The sequence below is a fragment of the Ochotona princeps genome, chromosome 5 (genome assembly GCF_030435755.1).
Source record: "Ochotona princeps isolate mOchPri1 chromosome 5, mOchPri1.hap1, whole genome shotgun sequence".
Taxonomy (NCBI): domain Eukaryota; kingdom Metazoa; phylum Chordata; class Mammalia; order Lagomorpha; family Ochotonidae; genus Ochotona; species Ochotona princeps.
Window position 1 is genome coordinate 23,215,191 of NC_080836.1, and position 20,912 is coordinate 23,236,102.

The 20,912-nt window shown below is 34.5% G+C and overlaps 1 protein-coding gene across 2 annotated transcripts in view; it reads left to right on the forward strand.

The window, feature by feature from the left end:
* Window positions 1–20,912, forward strand: part of SPOPL (speckle type BTB/POZ protein like) — a 45,559-nt gene that overhangs the window by 21,072 nt on the left and 3,575 nt on the right. Inside the window, exons 2-10 of one of the 2 annotated variants that reach the window (XM_004589370.2) lie at window positions 3,430–3,575; window positions 3,763–3,884; window positions 4,134–4,285; window positions 5,994–6,121; window positions 11,159–11,336; window positions 11,420–11,475; window positions 14,158–14,280; window positions 17,089–17,231; window positions 17,321–17,374. In XM_004589370.2, coding sequence (XP_004589427.1) covers window positions 3,498–3,575; window positions 3,763–3,884; window positions 4,134–4,285; window positions 5,994–6,121; window positions 11,159–11,336; window positions 11,420–11,475; window positions 14,158–14,280; window positions 17,089–17,231; window positions 17,321–17,374 — 1,034 coding nt within the window. In that variant the 5' untranslated portion in view covers window positions 3,430–3,497. The remainder of the gene's footprint in view (window positions 1–3,429; window positions 3,576–3,762; window positions 3,885–4,133; window positions 4,286–5,993; window positions 6,122–11,158; window positions 11,337–11,419; window positions 11,476–14,157; window positions 14,281–17,088; window positions 17,232–17,320; window positions 17,375–20,912) is intronic. The other variant, XM_004589371.3, reaches the window with a different exon arrangement.

Consider the following 20,912-nt stretch of genomic DNA (forward strand, 5'->3'; position numbering starts at 1 on the left):
TTATACTTAACAAAAATTAGTAGCTTGTAGTTTGAGTTCATTTCCTTTTTTTTTTTTTTTGCCAGAAACTTCACCGTAAATGAGAGGAGGATTATTAAAACAGTTTCACAAATTTATATTCCCACTGATAATGTGTGAATGCCTATCCTTACACACTCATTAATCTTTTTGATTATTCCTGGTCTAATTGGTAAGAATGACTTATAAATTTAGTTTAATTTGTATTTTTCTAATTATGAGTAGAGTACTTTGTCCATGGATTGTTTTTCTGTCAGAGTCACTTACAGCAATATTGGACAAGACCCTCTCGTGTGTGACAAGAGATTTTCTAACCAGATAACTCTAATAGTCATTCCTTTTTTAGTACTTTTATTTAATTTACTGTGACTCTACTTAAGAGAAACGTCCAGTTCATATGTCTACTCCTGCTTCCCTGCACAGTTCTGTAGACAACAAGAATGATTTTAACAGCCTGAAGATAGCAAAATTAGCCAAAAGCTATCCTGCTAGAGGGATTGGACTTGATTTGGAACTGAAGGAAACTGAATTAAACCAAATAAATTAGGATTTATTGGCTAAAAGTAGATAAGTCAGTTTGAATGGAAGAGAGTACCCTATGGCTTTAAACACAAAAATTGAAAACTAAACAGAGACCCCAGCAACCACACTTTTTACTGATTTTAACCGTTGTGACTACAACTGCATGGTGTCTTTTCAAATAAAAGTAAATAATTATCTGTGCTTTTTGAAAGTAATTCAAAATGACAGACAGTTGGAAGTACTAAAGATCATGATCTATTTAGTTTTTAATGTAGAAACAAGTAATTCTTGTTCAGAGTGGAAAAATGTCATATCTTCAAAAGCCTATTCACTTTCTTCCCCTGTATTTTTCTTCACCTTTCCTTAAGTGCTCATTATTGACTTATAAGGATTAAACTTAGAAATGTAATTCAACTTTTACAGTTATTTTATTTATTTGGAAGGCAGAGACCGAGTGAACAAGCATTCTAGAGAGCCCCCTTCCACTGGATCACTCCCCAGCTTCCTCAGAAGCTTGGGCAGGGCTGGCCACACTGAAGCTAGGAGTTGGAAACTCCATCCCTGTTTCCTGCATGGTGGGTATGGACCCATATATTTGAGCCATCACCTGTTACCTCTTAGAATGTTCTTCACTGGAAGCTAGAGTTAGGAGTAGAGGCAGGATTCAAACTTAGACACAAGTAGAATTTTAACGATTCAGAATGTCTGCTTCTGGGTAGCAGGACCTTTAAATGCTTCTCAGAATATTCTCAGTTTTGTGACTGGCATTGGGGTGCAGTGAGCTAAACTGCTGCCTGCAACACCAGGATCCCAAATCAGTGTTCTGTTCCCCGCCGCTCCTCTTCCAACCTAGCTTCCTGTAATGTGCCTTGGAACGTGGCACGGGTGGCCCAAAAGAGCAGCAGGAGGTGGCCCAAGTGCTTGGGTCACATTACCTTACAGCAAATTTTTATATGGCATTGACTAGATGTCATTATTGAAAAGGGATATTACTTTACCTAATCATAAAGGATTTGTTTTAAAATTGTTCCACAGGGAGCTGGTGCTTTGGCGTAGCAAGCTAATCCTGTGCCTATGGAGTCAGCCTCATGTATGGGTGCCAGTTCCAATCCTGTCTGCTCCGTATCTGATCCAGCCCCCTAGTTGTTAATGACCTGAGAAAACAGTAATGGATGGCCCAAGGCATTGAGCTGCAGAGCCCAAGTTGGGGAAACCAGAAGATTCTCCTGGCTTCCAGCTTCAGACCAGCCCAGCTCTGGCTGCAGTGGACATTTGTATGAAAAGTCTCTCTGTTGCTCCCTCTCTCTGTAACTTTAACTTTTCAAAGTTAAATAAGTAAATCTTTAGTGGCAACAAAGAGAAATTGTTTTGTATGAGTGTTTTCTGATGTTTCATTTGTCACTGTTGAAGACTAACTCCTTACTCCCTCAAAATTACTGTTCTTGTCCCTGTCTTTCCCATCTTAGCATATAACATTGCCACCCTCCTAGTTGCTCAGGTCCTGAGGTAGGACCTGTCCTTGACTTCTCCTTTCTTCTACTTCAATCCTGTTATATAACTAAATTTGTAATCACAAATTCTGTTGACTCTAAAATATTTTGTTTTTCAATCAGTGGATAATTTTTTCCATCTCTGCTGGCATATTATTTTTTGTCATTGTTATCTCTGATCATAGTATTCTTTTTCTAAGATTTATTCATTAAAGTATTAATAGCCTAATTTTGTTTTATTGCTTTTATTTTTCCCTATATTTATTTCCTGAAAGTTGTCATTCTAATCTTATCACCATCTGATTATACTATTTTCTCCCTACTTAAAGTCAGTGACATCACTCAAACATGCTTGTGTCTTCCTGAAATGTTACTCCAATTTTCTCCTGCTTTGGAGCACTTGCACTCGCTATTCTTTTACCTACTCTACAGACATCTTTCCTTGACTTGTCTTTGCTGTTATTATGTTTCAATCCTCATCTCACATATACTCTTCAGAGAAGCCTTAACTAATTACCCTATCTAAAGTAGTCTCCCTCCTGTCTAGTTGAAGAATTTTCAGTCATTGCATAGCAATTACTCCACCCTCCTTGTTTGCTTTTCATTTAATATATTACAATCTCTAACTTTGCTTAGTTTGTTTTACTAACATGTATGGTGAAACTGAAGAACATAAGTAGGAATACACTCTTGAAATTCCATTGCCCCTTTACAAAGTATACTACCGATGTAACTCGTTTATGAACTTTCCATGTTACAAAATAGTATCATCTGCTCACTAATAGGCTGGCCATATTATGGGTTAATTATGCATTATACCTCAAAATAGATATGTTAAGAACAGTACTTGGGAAGGAAATGTATAATGTGATACTTCTCCACAGGAAGCACTTTGTTGTCTCACCAGTTTAAGGCAGATGTAGACTTCTGTGCAAAACTATGTAACTCTTACAGAGCTTTATTGCGTATGGGATCAAAATCCATGCTTTACTTGGTTAATACTTCTGACAGATGAATAAATAATACTATATTTCTGACTTTGCAGTTCATTTGTCTTTCCTGAATATACTAATCATTGATAAGGAAGTTAAATCACATTGATATTCTGTTTTCATGAATAATCATGCTTTGAAGTTAGATTATTTGTTGATCCGTGATATATTAGAAAATATGCTTTGACAAAATAATGTCTTAAATTTTGTTTAGATTTCAAGTGTGATGAATTTGCCTGTAGTTTATTTATTGGTTTAATTTCTTTAAAATTATTTGAAATCCTCACAGATTCTCCCACAATCAAACTTGAGACAGTAATTGTTTCATGCTGGTTTAAAATTTGAGTTCCCATAATTGCTGGATCAATCAATTGAGTTTATCTGTAAATTGCTTCTTTTCTTTGTAGGTGCAATACTCAACTGTGAGATATTATATAAATCCTAAAAAAATACTAGAATAAAAATATAAGCGACAATGTCTCGAGAACCAACCCCACCTCTGCCTGGAGAAATGTCTACTGGTCCAATAGCAGAAAGCTGGTGTTACACACAGGTACACACTGTTTAAATTTTTTTACTCTGAGTCAATTTAAAACTTTACTGTTTTTTTGAGAATAATACTGAGAAACACTATGACATAGTTATGAGGTTAGAAGAATAGAGCAAAGGATGTTGTATAATGTGTGTTAAAAGCATAGATTCATCATTTTTTTGTAATAGTGGTTTTCTGAATTCTTTAGGTTAAAGTAGTAAAATTTTCCTACATGTGGACCATTAATAACTTTAGTTTTTGTCGGGAAGAAATGGGTGAAGTGTTAAAAAGTTCAACATTCTCATCTGGCCCAAATGACAAAATGAAATGGTAAGATTCTTTTGTTTTTGGTATGATCATAATCTATTTATGGCTTTGTTTTATTCTTCCTGAAAGAAAGTGTAATTTTTGAGTAGATTGGTATAAGCTACTAATATAATGGAGAATTGTAAAGAACTGTGGGGAGGTTGGCAGGAGTATTGTTGGTGATAATAATTGACAAATGATTTTGGGATTGCCTCTTTGTTTGAATGCTTCAAGTATTATATTACTCCAAGTGAGCCTATTGTTTTATTTTAGGTGCCTGAGGGTAAACCCAAAGGGATTAGATGATGAAAGTAAAGACTACTTGTCCTTATATTTGCTTTTAGTCAGCTGCCCCAAAAGTGAAGTTCGAGCAAAATTCAAATTTTCCCTTCTGAACGCTAAAAGGGAAGAAACAAAAGCAATGGGTAAGTGATTTGCAAACTGAGTGAAGAAGTCTCTGTGTAACTGCATACTGTGACTTCTGCACCTTTACCTAGAAAAAATTTGGCGTTTTCCCCCACTAAAATCTAAGTTAAGTTTTAGCCTAACCTAAAACTTTTAATTGTTGTTTAATTTAATTTCAATGTAGGACTATTGTTGTTTTATGAAATCTTAGATATCATCAGACACATAGATGTAGTTTAGAAGAGCATTAAATTTAATCTTGTTTGGAAATGGCATTCACTTGTCATTTGAAAAATAGCACAGAGTACCTCATTAATGCCTGGCATGTACAATAGGAATTAAGAAATGTTTCTCTTCTTCTTTTCCCTTTTTGCTGTGACATAAAATCTGAACAGTGTAAAGGAGCTAGAATGCCTTGTTACTTTTATCACTAAAACTTTTTAAGCAGTGAACTGAGCATTGAAGCAAAGTCAGTTTTTTCTTAGTTTCAGTGCTGATTAAATTCAACCCAACATATTTACCCAACTTTTAAATGCTATAGTCTGGAGCTTCTGAATAGAAGAGTAACCACAGGAAATATAGAGTATGCAGAAAAATACTTTATGAATTATTGTGTTAAATTTCAGATATTTTTCTCGATGTGAATTCCAGTAGCTTTATTCCCCAAAAAACTCCACATGTTGTTAATTATGCTTTAATGCCAAAATAATCTATTCCTTCATATTTTCTGTCACTTGAAATAGCTGATTATTTTATTGAGATTTATTACTGATTTTCTACCTCCAGTTTGTGTAAGACAATTTTTCTAGTGGATTATGACTTATTTGATAGTATATAACTGTTCTATGTTACCTGAGCCGTTTGACATTATTATTATTATTATTATTATTTGAGAAATAAGGATACTGAAAGTAGTTCATCAGATATTTTATTTTGGTGCAAGATTTGTGAAATCAATTTATAGATTTTTCATAACTTGATGTTCTTTGATCTTTTGAAAATTTCATTTAGTCATTAAATCTTTCGGTAATTGTGTTGAAAATGTCTCTTAAATTCTTAATGACATTGCTCTAGGGCCAAGGTGACTATTTCTAGGACAGGAGTGTTAAAGGACTTTCTTTAACCTTTTCACTAGTTAGAGAATTATGTTGTAGCTTAGTAAAATTAATGGGATGAGTGTCTCAGGACATACCCTAATAAATGCTTTGATTGTTTAGAATTTTTTTTAAAGGGAACAGAAAATAAAGAAGTATATTGCTCTCACCTTAGATTCTCACATTAGTTGATGAGTAGGTTATTTATGCCCACATAATTTGAAACGATCTCATTGTCTTTTAATGCCTAGATTATTAAAAACAAACAAACAAAAAACTCTTCTGGTGAGTAATATTAATATCAACTTTGTTTCAAACAATTTCATTTCCTTTTAGGGCCTAGATTATTAAGAAAAAAAAAAAACACTCTTCCCTCTCCATTGGGTTAGATTGGACCTTTCTACTTAGAGACCCAGAAGTCTGAAATTGAGCTCATTGTTGGTGGTTAAATTTGAATAGTAATACGAGTAATTTAGTTTTACCTGCCATAACTCATAGCATTTTATTTATGAACACAAATATCTATAATTTTTGAGAGATAAAGTAGCCAGTTTTTATATATTTCACATAGTTATTAAAAAACATGTCTATTAAATATTTGTTTTATTTAAATTTCTGTTCTGTTTTTCACCAGAAAGCCAAAGAGCATATCGATTTGTGCAAGGGAAGGACTGGGGGTTTAAAAAGTTCATTAGAAGGGATTTTTTGCTTGATGAAGCCAATGGTCTTTTACCAGATGACAAGCTTACATTATTTTGTGAGGTGGGTACATTTTTGCTGTAAGAACCGTTATGATTTGGTTTAGTGATATAATGCAAGTATAAGCTGGATTAATCCTGGATATACTTTAAAAATTTTTCAATTTGTACTTAATGTTGCAGTATCTTTGCTAAATATTTGACCAGAAAAAGCTGATTGTATTGTCTTATAAATCAATACAGTGATGCCCTCAGAAAAGCTATCACCTGTCTACCTGTAAATTAGATGCATAGTTACACTTTGGTGAATTGAATCCTTCATCTTGAGGGCAGACACGTGATCAGATGAGCATTTCTAAATAGCTTCTTATTTTTAGGTAACTTTGACATAGATGATTGCTATACTTTTTAATTTCAGATTAATCATACTAAATAGTATTACTCAAGTTTACCAGTTTGAGCTTAAAAGTACCTGAATAAGATTGGGAGGTTTGTTGATTATTGAAGCTATTGGATTGTCAGATAGGTATTGACAGTGTGAAAAATCTCATGTTTTTAAAATGCTCCCATATCCGTTGATAAATTTCTGTGGCAAATTTATATACATCAAATGCCATATTGTGGAATTAGTGCTCTTGTCGATAATTTACACTTATCATTTGTCCTAATTTGTGGATTGGATTTGCTTCCAAAATTATCATTATAAAGTTTTATCTATTTGAAGTTTTGAGAGTTGTCCTTGCCATGAATTCAAGGGGTGTATCATGTTAACAATCTAGCTTATAAAGAAAATACATTGTTAATAGTTTCTAATGTTCACGATAGTTGAGAATGTGCATAGGAAGTGTTTATGTTCAGGTAAACTCAATATCAAATGTATTTGGTAAGTTTTTGAGGACTGAAGAACAGAGTGGGAGAAGGATGAATTCCTAAAGTGCTAAATTAGTTTTAAGCTCTGTATAGGAAATACGTTAAAAAACAAAACAAAACAAAACAAAAAATTTCATGGCAAGATTATGGACTAACTGTATATCATATTTTGTCAGAAGAATATTTGAAATTGAAATAGAACTCAGAGGGCTTTATACTGCACCTTATTTTTGTTTAGACAAATTAAATAAACCATATTAGGAATCTTATAAATATGACTGAGTGATAAAGCACATAGCAAAAGTCTCTTGAACAGAAGTTACCATTAAATACTTTGAGAGAACAAGGACTAAAGCATATATTATTACCTACAGCCAGATAATCCAAATAGTAATCAAAATAGATAAACTTATAGTATTAAAAGGTTGACATTCTTAATGTAGAATTTTTCAGAATTTTAACACTGTTAATTTTAGATTCCAACATGTTACTTTTAAAAGATGTTGTATTAAAATTTTAAAAATCATAACATCCTAAAGGGTAACCCAATTTTGGGCCCTGCGCAGTAGCCTAGTGGCTAAATTCCTTGCCTTGCATTTGCTGGGGATCCCATATGGGTGCACTGGTTCATGTCCCAGCTATTCTGCTCCCCATCCAGCTCCCTGCTTGTGGCCTGGGAAAGCAGTGGAGGACGGCCCAAAGCCTTGGGACCCTGCACCCGTGTGGGAGACCCAGAATGGGCTCCTGGCTTCAGCTCAGCTCAGCTCTGGCTGTTAATGCCACTTGGGGAGTGAACCAGTGAAAGGAAAATATTTATCTCTCCTCTTCTCTGTACATCTGCCTTTTCCATAAAAATGAGTAAATTTTTAAATGAACAAATAAATTTAGAAAGTGTAACTCAATATTTTAAAAAAAGTTAACCCAAGTTTAAATTCACTACAGCTAAATTTTTTTGTGGATGCATTTTATTTTTTTTTCTTTTTTACAATGAAATAGAATATACAAATATTTTGCTAGTGTAAAATACTGGAACCTAGACCTAACTGAGAAATTCAGAATTGAGGCTGAAATTAATTCTAAAATTTCTTCTTATAATTATTTCTGAAGTGTGCTTGGGATCTAGATTCTACATACTAGTGACCCCTTTGAAATAAGCTCACTGATACATACAGTTTTAGGTTGGCATTGGTCAGATCCACTTTTGGACCTTGAAATCTGTATCTGAGTATTTCACTTTGGGCCTGTATTTAATGTAGATGGGCAAAATCTTTTAAGTTAATGGTCGTGATGCCCTCCATCTTTTCTGGCACCCCTCTCACAATGCCCTTCCTTCTACAGCATCCCAGCACTGCTTGCAGAAGAGGAGGAAGCACTGCCCTCCCTAAAGAACTGCCTCCTCTCCCTCCCCTGCAAGTGGTGCTGTAGACAGGTAAGGCAGTCAATGCTACCCCGAGTGCAAGTCTGCTCAGTCTTGCACGTTCTAAACAGCGCTTCCAGGAACCAGAGGCAGATAATGTTTGCTGGCAGCGTAAGCAGCACTGCCTCCCCTTTCCCTGTGAGATACAGAAAGCAAGAACTACGGAGTATCTAGGGAAATTTAAAAATCTGATTAGATAACTTTAGTTGTTGAAATCCAGTAGATTTTAAGTGCTACAGTAGTATGCAGGCAGGCTCAGACTATTCCATATGTACAGATAACATATATGTTTTTCTGTTAAACTAAGTCATTGTAGAGGATGCGACTTTTTTTCCCCTCCTAAATGTAAAATTGAGTACTGTGATGAAAAGTTGATTACCATATTTCTATTACTGGATATTTAAAAAAATGAAACTTGTAGTTGAAAGTGAAAAAGTATAAGATCTACTTCCATAGGTGACAAAATGAAATTGGACTATTAAACATTTCTTACCTAGGAGCCAGTGTAGAGACAGTAGGTAGTTGTTAAATGTAGCAACATTGCAACGCTATAGAGCTTTAGGCATTCCTAGCTTTCAGAGTTAGTTTGGAAAATTCAGATTTTTGAAAGTTGGAACCAGATGTCACTTAGTTTCCACGTATAGGAGACTGAGCTTTTCGGGATAGTTGCAAGGTTTATTAGATCCCTGACAGTTGATCGGCAGTCTGAATTACACTGGTATTAATATTACTAGACTGAGTGAAAAACAAGTTTGGAAAGGAATGTGAAATAAAATTGAAGTCTTACTTTTTAATTTTTGATTAGTGTACTATATGTTTTTTGTGTGAAAGAACAAATTGAAAGATTTTCAGCCTTTTTCCTGAATTTCTAAATTCTAGGTTCCATTCAATAAGATATATTAAGTGTTCATTACCTATATTTGAATATGTAATAAATAAAACTACATTTTTATCATTTTCTTAATCATAGTTATCAAGAAAACAATATTCAAAACTTCCTGCGTATCAGTTTTAATTAGATCACTAAATTCTGCTAAATAAATAGTTCCTTGAATACCCTTTGCAGTTTAAACTGTTCTGTTTCTTATTTAAAATTTGTGGTTGTTGTGATAATACTAAATACTCAGCTAAGGATTAATGAACCTGCTTTTCCCTGTTTTGAAATTTTAGAAATTATTGATTTAAAAGCTTAAAAAGATGGAAGAATCCTTATGGGGGGCAGTTGTTTCTTGTATGTTGTCTCTCATACTTAGAAAGTATCTCACAAGATTATTGTGAGATAGTTTCTCTGGTATGATTGGGTTAATAAAATACTAGTAATTTTAGAAAATATCAAAAAGAATTGTGAGTGTTGATGTTTAGCCTAGTCATTAAAATTCCCATATCCCATATCAAAGTACCTGCTTGACTCCTGGTGCCATCTCATGACTCCAATTTCCTCCCACTGGTTGCTGACCCTGGAGGCAGCAAAAATGGCTTACATTATTGGTTTCCTATCAGCCACGTGTGACGCGTGGGGTGTGTTCCCAACTGTAACTTTGGTCCTGGCCTATCACTGGTCATTGCAGGCATTCCAGGGATAAATCAGCAGGTGAGAGTGTTGTATTTTTCTCTCTCCTTCTCTCTCTCTCTCTTTCTTCCTTTCTCTCATTCTCTGTCTCTGTCAAATTATTATTTTTTAAACAAGTGTTATTTAGTGTAAATCACTGTATAAAAGAAATGGTAGAGGTTTAGATTTAGTCTTAGACAAGCTTGATCTCACTTTGAGATCTCATTGAAACAAGAGGAATGCATTAGCTATTTTCGGTGACACGTGATTTGAAGAGGTGAAGTTTAAAAAGCTGATTTATAACTATGTCTTCTGAAGCAAGGTTTTTCTAGCTTTTCTTTGGAAATGTTCACTCATGTATGTGAAATACAAGATTGTCTGTTTGGGTGATGACTTTATTAAGAGATCTTTCAATATTTGTATTAGCAGCTACATAAAAGCAGCATTTTGTTTTCAATCAGTTTTACTATACTTCAATACTGTAGAAACCACACTTTGAAAACTTCCCTTTGGACCTTTGGGCCAGCTGTCAAGATACAACTTGATTACCCATGTGACATATTGGAGTTTCTCAATTCAAGTTCCAGCTCTGCTTACAGTTTTTGCTCCTACTGATGCTTACTCTGGCAGCTAAAGGATGTTGGCTCAATTATTTGGCCGACCCATGTGGAAGACTTGAACTGAGTTCACAGTTTTCAGCCTTCTCCTGGCCTAGCAGCCATGTTGTGGACATTTGGGGAATAAGCCAACACATGGAAACTCTGTATTGCCCATTCTGTGTGTGTGTGTATGTGTATGGGCACAGGCACGTCTATATACTTTTCAAATGGATAAAAATAAATGAATATAAAAATTCTAAGATTTCCCATTTGTGTGTAATTTTATAATCTCTTATGCTGTAAAAGTCTTTATAAACCATATATTATAAATTCTGTGTATTGTGAAATTTATTCTTCCAGTTCACAGAAATAACTTCTTGTTGAACATGACACATTTTGGTTTTTCTGTTAAGAAGTTGTTTTTGTAATGACTTTAATAAACATTTCATCTAGTCAATAAGCCATTTATTTTCCTAAAATGTCAGTGTAAAAAGATCTGATTTGTTTCTGTTTACTCTGTATCTTTTGTAAATCCCTAAATTTAATTCCCTGGTATTAGGTTTTTGGTTAGGAATATGTTGAATTATCCAAATGATTTTTAAAAAAAAACACCTAATTATAGATTTAATTACTGATTTGTGAAGATTTTTTTTGTCTCTCCTTTAGGTGAGTGTTGTCCAAGATTCAGTAAACATATCAGGACATACTAATACAAACACGTTAAGGGTGCCTGAATGTCGACTAGCAGAAGATTTAGGTAATCTCTGGGAAAATACAAGATTTACGGATTGCAGTTTTTTTGTGAGAGGACAAGAATTTAAAGCTCATAAATCAGTACTTGCAGGTACTTTCTTCTTTTGGCTATTCCCCTTTCTGTATTTTTACACAGGTTTGCACATTAGGTAATGCTGTTCTGTCTTGTTACAGCCCGATCCCCAGTTTTTAATGCAATGTTTGAACATGAAATGGAAGAAAGCAAAAAGGTAAACATGGCTTAAGTGCTAATATTTAATTTTTACAAATGTAAAATAGTGGATAATATGTTTTAACAGTACATTGAGTTTCTGCTACCCACATGGGAACCCCGGATTGAGTTGCTGACCCCTGCTTCATCTTGCCAGCAACTCCAGCTGTTGTAGGCATTTGGGAAGCGAACTAGCAGATAAGAGCTCTTTGTGTGTCTCTGCCTTTCAAAGCAAAAGGTGAAAATAGGAAATAGTTTGCAAGTTCTTAGGTTAAATGAGAAAAATTTTTAAGCAAATTTGATGAGGCAAAATGTGTTTTAAAATATATAGCTCATGTAGTGAAAATTCCCTATACCAGCTATTCTAATGCTCATCTGTTGTATAAATAAATGGACTCTTTTTATCTAGAAGGTTAGTTTGGTCTATTGGTCCTTTTGGTCTATTGCTACTAGACAGGTTCTGTGGTTAGAATATATGTGGTTCTTCAGAAATTGTGGGAAAATGGAATGTAAGCATGTTTATTTTGGCACAGACAACTTTTAAAATGCTTTGCTTTTTCAGAATACGTATTTTCCATGAATTTCTTTTAAGAACCTCATGTATTCCCCCTTTTCGTACTTCATGCATTGATTTAGGAATTCATTTTATAGTAATAAGTAATTGTCAATGAAGAAGTCACAGGATGTGGTTAAGAACTTACATTTTTTTCTAACATATTGGTTACTCAATACTATGTCCACTAATTCCATAACGTTATAAATTGTTTCTAATGTTATGTGGGGGCTTTTAATTGATTGGGATGATACTCGGCCGGCTCTACCTTCAGACCAGAGATGGTCTCCCAAAGAAGCCGTTGAGCTTGTCTGGACAATAAGATACTGGACTCTATGTTTGGTATACGCTTGCAATGGGAGAATCTCAACTGAACTTGAGCTGTGGCAATGCAGCAAGGTGGAGGAATCCACCATGGGGGGAGGGTTTGGGGAGGGGTGGGGGGAATCCCAATACCTATGAAACTGTGTCTCATAATGCAGTGTAATAAAAAAAATTTAAAGTGGTTAATATCAATAATATAATTGATATAACTTTATAAGAAAAATCACCAAGATCCCAATAAAGAGCTAAAATAAGTGAACCAAAAAAAAAAAAAAAAGAACCACATGTATTCCCCTTTCCGTACTTCATGCATTGATTTAGGAATTCATTTTATAGTAGTAAGAATGTCTACATTCTTGTCATCGCCAAATGAGGGGCTATTTTAAGATTTAATGAGCAGGATTAAAATATATCAGTATTAGTATGCCATTAACTAAGGAAGACATTACCTATTTGGCTTCTTCATTTTGTTTTCTGTTTTTTTTTACCTGTCATTTAAAACTGTGGTTGTAATAGATATCAGAAAGTGCTTCGTTGATGGTTGCATAATTGTCTTACTTGACAATTCCAAAATTTATTTTTGGCCCACATTAATCTTTTTGCAGAACTAGAAGCTGAAGTGAAATAACGTAGATTTCCTCTGATAGATGATCTAGGGAGAGACTATCATCAACCATCTGGTTGTTTCCAAGTGGGGAGACATCTGTGATGTCACCTGTTATTGGCAACAGTATGCCAGAAAAGTTTAATACTGTTGATTTCAAGAGGGAAACAGGATACAAAGATGCAGATGTTAAAAGCAGCTAGTCTTCTCTAGACTTGAGTATTCTCTCAAGTAAGCAAAGAAATGTTAGCTGATATCATGCATGATATTTTGCAAAATATAGAAACCTGAAAGAGTGAACTGTATTACCTCAAATACCTGGTCTACTTCTGCTTTATTCTGGTACCAGAACTGTCAGATCTCAGTATTCCTGACACCTATGAATTTGACAAAATATTAATAGTCACCAGTCCAAGGTAGGAATCATAATATGAACACTAGTATGTTTTATTTAGCTTACTGGTTGTTTGTTTATTCCCTTTGCATAAAAAATAGTGAAGCTTTTGTTCCCACAATATTGTTCTTGTCTTTGTCTGAGAAAGTATCAGGATATGGACTCTTCAACTCATTTTAGTCCTTAACCTCTCAAATGATATATGCTTGCCTTATTAGTGTATTCACTTCACTTTTCTTGAATAGCTTACTGAAAACCACTCACTTTAGTTTTAAAACCACTCAATTTAGTTTAGGAATATCTGTGATATAGGTGATGGTTAGTTATCGCGGTAATTGGAGGAGGATGGAGTTTGCTTCAAAACCCTTAATGGACTGCGGAATTCTTGGGGGTCCGTCCCTCAGGCTGTGAAACTACTGTTACGCCGGTGAAGGCCACAAGCCTATCTCTTCCCCACCAAATTAGGGCCCAGGCGACCCCTGTTTCTGCATCTGCAACAAGGGGCATTTAAAATTCCGCTGCACATCTCTTCCTTGCTTTTCTTCCCTGTAGCTGTCTGCCTCCTGTCTTCCTGCTGCATGGGGAAGGGAAGCCCATGACAGTGGTTCCCTGGAATAAAGGCCATCAAAATTCTTGATTATATATTCAGCTGAGTTATTCATTCTTTGGTGGGCAGCGAATCTAACAATAGGTATATTGGATGTGAGCTTGAATTGTAAAATACTTTGGTGTGGATTTGAGATTCTTAAGACTATGAAAAGATTTATCATTGGCTCATTTGTTTATATGTTATTATTTCACTTTTATGTATTGTTTTCAATGTTAGAATCGAGTGGAAATCAGTGATGTAGACCCTGAGGTTTTTAAAGAAATGATGAGATTTGTTTACACGGGGAAAGCACCAAATCTTGATAAAATGGCTGATAACTTATTGGCAGCGGCAGACAAAGTAAGTTATATGGTCTTACAGAGCTGAAAAATATCTTTAAGCTTGATATTATGTACATAAGGCTATCATCAAATAAAATTCAAAATAACTTAAAATATTGTATTAACTTATTCAATTGGTAGTTGCCTTCAGCATTTTATGAAATAGCCTGTGGTAAGATAATATGCAAATAACACTGTTTGCAAAATCAGTAAGATATAAAAGTATCTTGAACCAGGGACAGTTCTGTTTTTTTCAAGCAATTGAACTGTATAAACAGTAGTTTTGAGTATATATTTATTCTCTGTTGTAAGAACATATAATAATAATTATTGCAGTTTTAAGGTATTCTCAGTCTTAATATACAGTACATGCAGGACCCATGTTTGTAAAAATTGCAAAAACATTTTATATAATTCTCTGTATTCATAGAATCAGTTGTTACTGTCTCAGCACAGAAAGAGGAAAAACAGTGTTAAGTTTCATAATAATTTTTTGTGGGTAGGGAAACTACAAAAAAATCAGAAATTCTCAGTCTGTGGTTCTCAGTTGTGAAAGTATGTCTTATTAATTAAAGCATATATTTGTGTACAGTTTGAAGAATGTTATCATTGGATGAAACTGGGCCACCTGTCTACTGAAATCCTATTTCTTATATCTGAACATGTGTCTCCATCTCAATAAAAAAAAAACTTAAAGATTCTTTTTAGTAATTAAATACATTGACATAAATCTGAAAAAAAAATCTGTAAGAGTTATGCACCGAGAATTACAAAATAATGCCACAAAAGATATAGGAATTCCCAAATAAATAGAGAAGCAAATCTTGTTCATGGACTGAAAATCTCAGTATTATTGAAGTATCAGTTCTCTTTTGAAGTGAGTGCAGTCTAAAGAGTTTGTTAGGAGTAAGCATGTGCCCTTTCAAAATACTAGTGGGATTTTTAAATTTAAATTCACAATCTGTTTAAAATTTTCTGTGCAAATGCAAGAGTCTAGAATGATCAAAAATATTCATACAGGAAGGTTAAAATAGAACACTAGCATTGCCTAGCATCAGTGCTTAATCTAGCTTTAGTAATTATTACATTATGGTGTTGGTGTTAAAGCAGGAATACATTCATATATTCACATACAAAAATCTCATTTTTGACAAAAGTACAAAGCAAAATAAGTAGAGAAAGAGTGTTTTCAATCAGCAATATTAGAACAACTGAATACCGTAGGCCTCAAAAATGAGCTTTGGTATATATTCACATTGAAAAATAATGCAAAAGGGCTCATAAACCTAAAAATGTAAAACTTCTAGAAGAAAACATAGGTGAAAGTCCTGTGATCTTGGATTGGGCAAAAAATTTCTTAATTGTGACACCAAAACCATATTCCATAAAGTAAAAACATAATAAAAGATTTCATTTAACATTCTAATTGCTTTTTAAGACATGGGAGAATAAAGGGCTTAGACACATCCTGGGCGGGAGTATCTGCACTGCATGTGTTGTTGAGTAGCTGTTACCCAAGACATGTATGAGTTTTGTATTCACATTATATAAGTAATTCTCCAAAATTCAGTTTTAAGAAAACAATTTTATTTCTAAAAGTAGACTAAGTATTCAAGTACATACTTTCTTCAGTAATACCTGTAAAGTATGTTAAAATATGATTAAAATCAGTAATTGCTTGGGAAATATTTAGAACCATCATGAGATACTTGTACATATCTACTTAATGGATAAAACTAAAAAGACCATACTGGGTGTAATCAAGGATGTGGAAGAATTAGGACTGCTAGGCATTACTGGTGGGAATGTAAAGTAATTTCCAACTACTTTGGAAAATTGGTAGTTTGTTAAAAAGTTAAACATAATAGCGTTTTATATAGTAGGTGTTCTTTTATAATCCAGGAAAGCAGGAAACACTTGTCCTTCTGTATGGATGCCTGGGATGTGAGTGCTGGCTGACTGTGGCTTTTCCCATAACAACTAGGAACTGGAAGCAACCTAAATGCTAATTAGAAGTTTAATGAATGAATAAATTATGGAATACTATCCATTAAAAGTTTAATGAATGAATACCTTGTGGAATACTATCCAGAAAAAGGAAGGAAATAAATGTCATGTGGAAATCTTAAAATAATACCAAGTGGAAAAGCCAAACAAATACGAGTACATGTTGTATGATTCTATTTTATAAGAACTCCAGAAAGTGCAGACAGATGCAGAGTGAGAGAAAACATGAAGGGTTTTCCCTGGGGTGGGGAGAAAGAAGGGAAGCATTGTAGAGGTAGAGGAGCAGCCTTTTCGCAAATGATGGGTATGCTCCCTGTGTCGGAGTGAGGATGGCTTAGTGGCGCATAAACTTAGAATGTAAAATTTAAGTATGCACCTATAATTATTTTTCTGTTACATCTAATTAAACATAAGTACACACTAACAACTTTAAGATTTTTAATGATTATAAGAATTCTTTACATTAAATTCATTCTTGGGGTTAAGTATTAAGAGGATAGAAGGGTGGTGCACTCTAATTTTTACAATAATAAAGAAAAGAAATGTTAAGAGTTTTGAATGTAAGGTAGCTTTTTAGTCAAAAATCTTAGTTTTTAAAAATACAATAGGTTTTTCACTGGTACAAGTTGAAGTTTTCGTAGTAAAATTATTTTCTTTCTTCTGGATATATTCACATTGAGTTAAAACTTGTTGTGATTTGTTTTTTAAAATAACCTTAGTCCTAGGTATAATCTGCTCTAACTTTGTTTTCTTACAAATGTGATATATTTGAAAACATACTGGAGTTCATGCCTAATGATTCTATTTTCCTTTTGGGTAGTATGCACTGGAACGGCTGAAGGTCATGTGCGAGGAAGCATTGTGTAGTAACCTCACTGTAGAAAATGTTGCTGATACCCTTGTCCTTGCAGATTTGCACAGTGCAGAACAGCTGAAAGCACAAGCCATAGACTTTATTAATAGGTAAGCTGTGCTTGTATTTCAGTGGGCTTGACACCTTCAACATTGTTTTCACTAGACTTTTTTTAAGTGTGTTTAAATCTTCAATGCAGGTGCAGTGTACTTCGACAACTTGGGTGTAAAGATGGGAAAAACTGGAACAGCAAGTAAGATGACATCAGTTTCTGATCTGCATAAATGAAATTGTTTGCATAGCCTTTTGTTCATCTACATTAAGTATGAATCCAGATGTTAGTTTAATGAAGCATACTAGCAATTATTTTTAAAAAGCAATTTGACTACTTAGTGGATTCCTGAGGCTATGCTCCCTGTAGATCAGCACCTAATTGCAGTTAGGATAGATACTCTTAATTTCTTTAACACAGATAGCCAAGTGTCACTGCTAAAGGTCCAGCTTCTGCCCCTTCAGAAAGCCTTTCCAAAAATGTCAGAAATTGTTTAATCCTATGTAGAATGTACCCTCCAGATTTGTGTAGAAAGTCTTTATATTTGCTAACTCACTGCTTCTCAGGTTAGCTAAATGTCTTGTATAATGTGCTGCACTAAGCTAACTGCCTTGTTCCAACCATGGCAGCCACTTGATTTTTCCTTTTTCCTAGAACCTGTAGGGGATTGGATAGTTGTTATATTCCCCTATGCTTAATTTTCCTGAATATGAACTATTAGAATTTACTATTGCTTAAGTTTCCTCCTTCTCATTTTTAGATTCACTTTTTTGTTCTTTGTAATTTTTTGAAATCAAAAAGGAAAAGAGCTGTTAGGTTGAATATTTTACATCAGCTTTTGATCAGTTTTGCCTGTGAGCCTCTAAGTTCCATTTCCTCAAGCTATTGAAAGTTGTTATATGAAAGTGAAACAGAAGGACAGTGATAAGGAAAATAAAATGATATTTCCTATTGCTTTCATTTGATTACATATATATGAAGTTGGTTAACTGAATTTCCATTAGCTTCCATTTTCTCAAAGTGAAAACAATGACTACTTTTAAATTCTTAGGTGTTTTTTATATTGATCAGTGTATGATAATTAAGACAATAAATGGTATATATTCCTAAAAATAGACTCCTTTTGACTTTAAAATATGCCATATTAGCAATGAATATGGAGTCTAGGATCCTTTGTACTTTTCCACTTTCTCTTAAAGATTGATTTATTTGGAAAGACAGGGTCATGCCCCAAATGACTGCAGTGGCGGGGACTGGTTCAGGCTGTAGCCAGGAGTCCAGACCTCCATTGTGGTCTGCAACGTGAGTGTCAGGGGACAAGCACTGAGGCCATCTTCCACCGCTTTTCCAGGCACATTAGCAGGGAGCTGAATTGGAAGTGAACAGCCAGTACTCAAAGTGGTGCTTACAATGGGATGCTGGTGCCATGTTCTGCCACAACGTTGGCCCCAGTACTGACTTTGAAGCCCAGTTATTCTGTTAAAAAAATATATTAAATAACTTCAGTAATTTAAAAAAAATAGCTTATTTTAGAAACTCTGGAGAAGCTGTATTACAAAGTTTCTATAGATATTTAATGAATAAATGAAAATATTAAGAGACCTATTTTATTCTAAACATCTAGCTGAAATACATAATGACACTGATAATTCAATATTTGGCATTTGAATAGTTGTTTTATTAAAATCAGCTACTGTTTAGTTCAGATAACAAACATTCACCCAGTATCCTTAGTCTGTGCTCTTGAGAAGTTTATCTGGTGGGGATAGATACATGATTATGTCTTTTCATTATAATCTGGTAAGTAATGTGTTAGGGGAGATGATGTACTGGTAATTGAATAACCCTGGTGATTTAGGAATGGCTCTCTGGAAATAGCTGAGTGCAGAAATGGGAATAGGAGATAGAAGAACTAGAAATGAATCAGTAGACTTTATAGACAAGAAGAAGAGCACGAACTAAGTGTGAAACAGTAGTTGATTGTTCACTTGGCAGATATTTCACATTTTATTATCCAGTAGGTTCATGCCTCACTGTGTTCAGTGTGAGAACATAATAGTGATTGTTACAGATTTTTTTGCTTGCCTTTATGGAGTTTTGCATTAGTAGTAGATTAATAATAAAATAATAAAGAAGTTTGTAATAAAATGTGATTTTCATGCATGGCAGCATGCCCACTAGAACACATAACAAAAGTATTCTACTTAATCTAAGAGTCAGAGAAGGCCTTTTCAAGGGATTATTTTAAGAATAAAGGCTGGATGTATTGGTTGGAGTCACTCTGGTGGGAGAAGAAGGAAAGTGTATCCTAGGAAGGGGCAGTGAGATGCACAACATTTTGGTGATCAAAGAGAGTAACATAAAGGGAGAGAGCCAGTGATGAAAGGGCAGTCAGGAGAATAAGCTGGGGATTGCAGGGAGAGCTCAGACTCTGGAAAGCCATCTAAAACAATAGGACTTTCAGGTATTTTAAAATTTCTAAATGGCATTCAGTAAAGGATTTTCATTTAGAGTATAGTATGATCAGATTTACATTTTTAGCATTCTGTACCTCATAGGTGCAATAGAGAACAGACTGTGAGGAGTTTTAAGTGGTGATAGTTGAGGAACAAAGTTAAATACAGGTAGAACAGTTGTACAGCTATTACATAATTCAGGTAAGAAATGAAGAGTGAATTAAACCTGATTGGTGACAATGAGACTGGAGGGAAGTAAAAGTATGTAAGAAGTACATTTGAAGTCTATAACAAACATTTGGGTATTTAGATAGTGGGTCGTACAGGGAACAGAGAGGAGGAAAGGATTGGTTACTAGGTTTGTTGCATGTGCAGTTGATTTTGTTATTTTTTTATTCTGGCTCAGTTTTGAGGAATTTATTAATATACTAGATTTTCAGGTCATGCAATATGCTTGGTAATTGCTGCAACACAGTTCTCTTGATAATGTAATGTGAATGCAAGAGATCAGATGCAGTGTAGTTCATAGAATTATCACATAATGAAACTTTTGTCTTCCCTCCCTTCTCTGTCTGTCTCTCTCACTGATTCCTCAGTCTCCAAGCACTGTATGATCCCAGCATAACATGCTAGGGCAGTAGGTGGTAGAAAGTTAGAGGAAGTTGGGAACTAATTATTAGGAGGCAGATAACTAAAAACATAGCTGTACATTGTGGTACACAGTACAGGAGAGAACATGACATACCCATGTTTTCATAATTGAGACAGCTTTGTAGGAGCTGAGCTTGAGAAGAGCAAGACCTGAAGAGCAAGAGGTGATGCAGTCCTTTACCAGGAACTCCAGATCTCTTCAGGATTAAAGTGGGGCTTTGGAGACTGATTCAAAAGAATAGAGTCTAGGATGACTGCCATGTTTCTGACATAAGTCACTATGTAATGGTGGAAGCTTTCTAACAGTCCTAAATTTATGGGTCTTGAGGCACATTCAATTAAAAAGAGAAAAGAATTAGAAATGATCCTTCAGGAGTGGCCAAATCATCATTGAGTACAATCAAGATTATGAAGAGTGGATGAAGTAGAAGGAATAATAGTTGTTAAGGAAGAGGAAAAGGCCAGAGTTGGGAAGAAGCAAACCTTCCTGTAAGAGTGAGGGAAAGCAAGGAGCCCTGAAAGAACTGGTCCATGTGGTACCTTACAACGTACAGAACAATTAGGAATTCTTGTTGCCACAGAAAACATCAGTGAGAGAAGTAAGATGATGTTTTAATAAGTTGAAATGACTT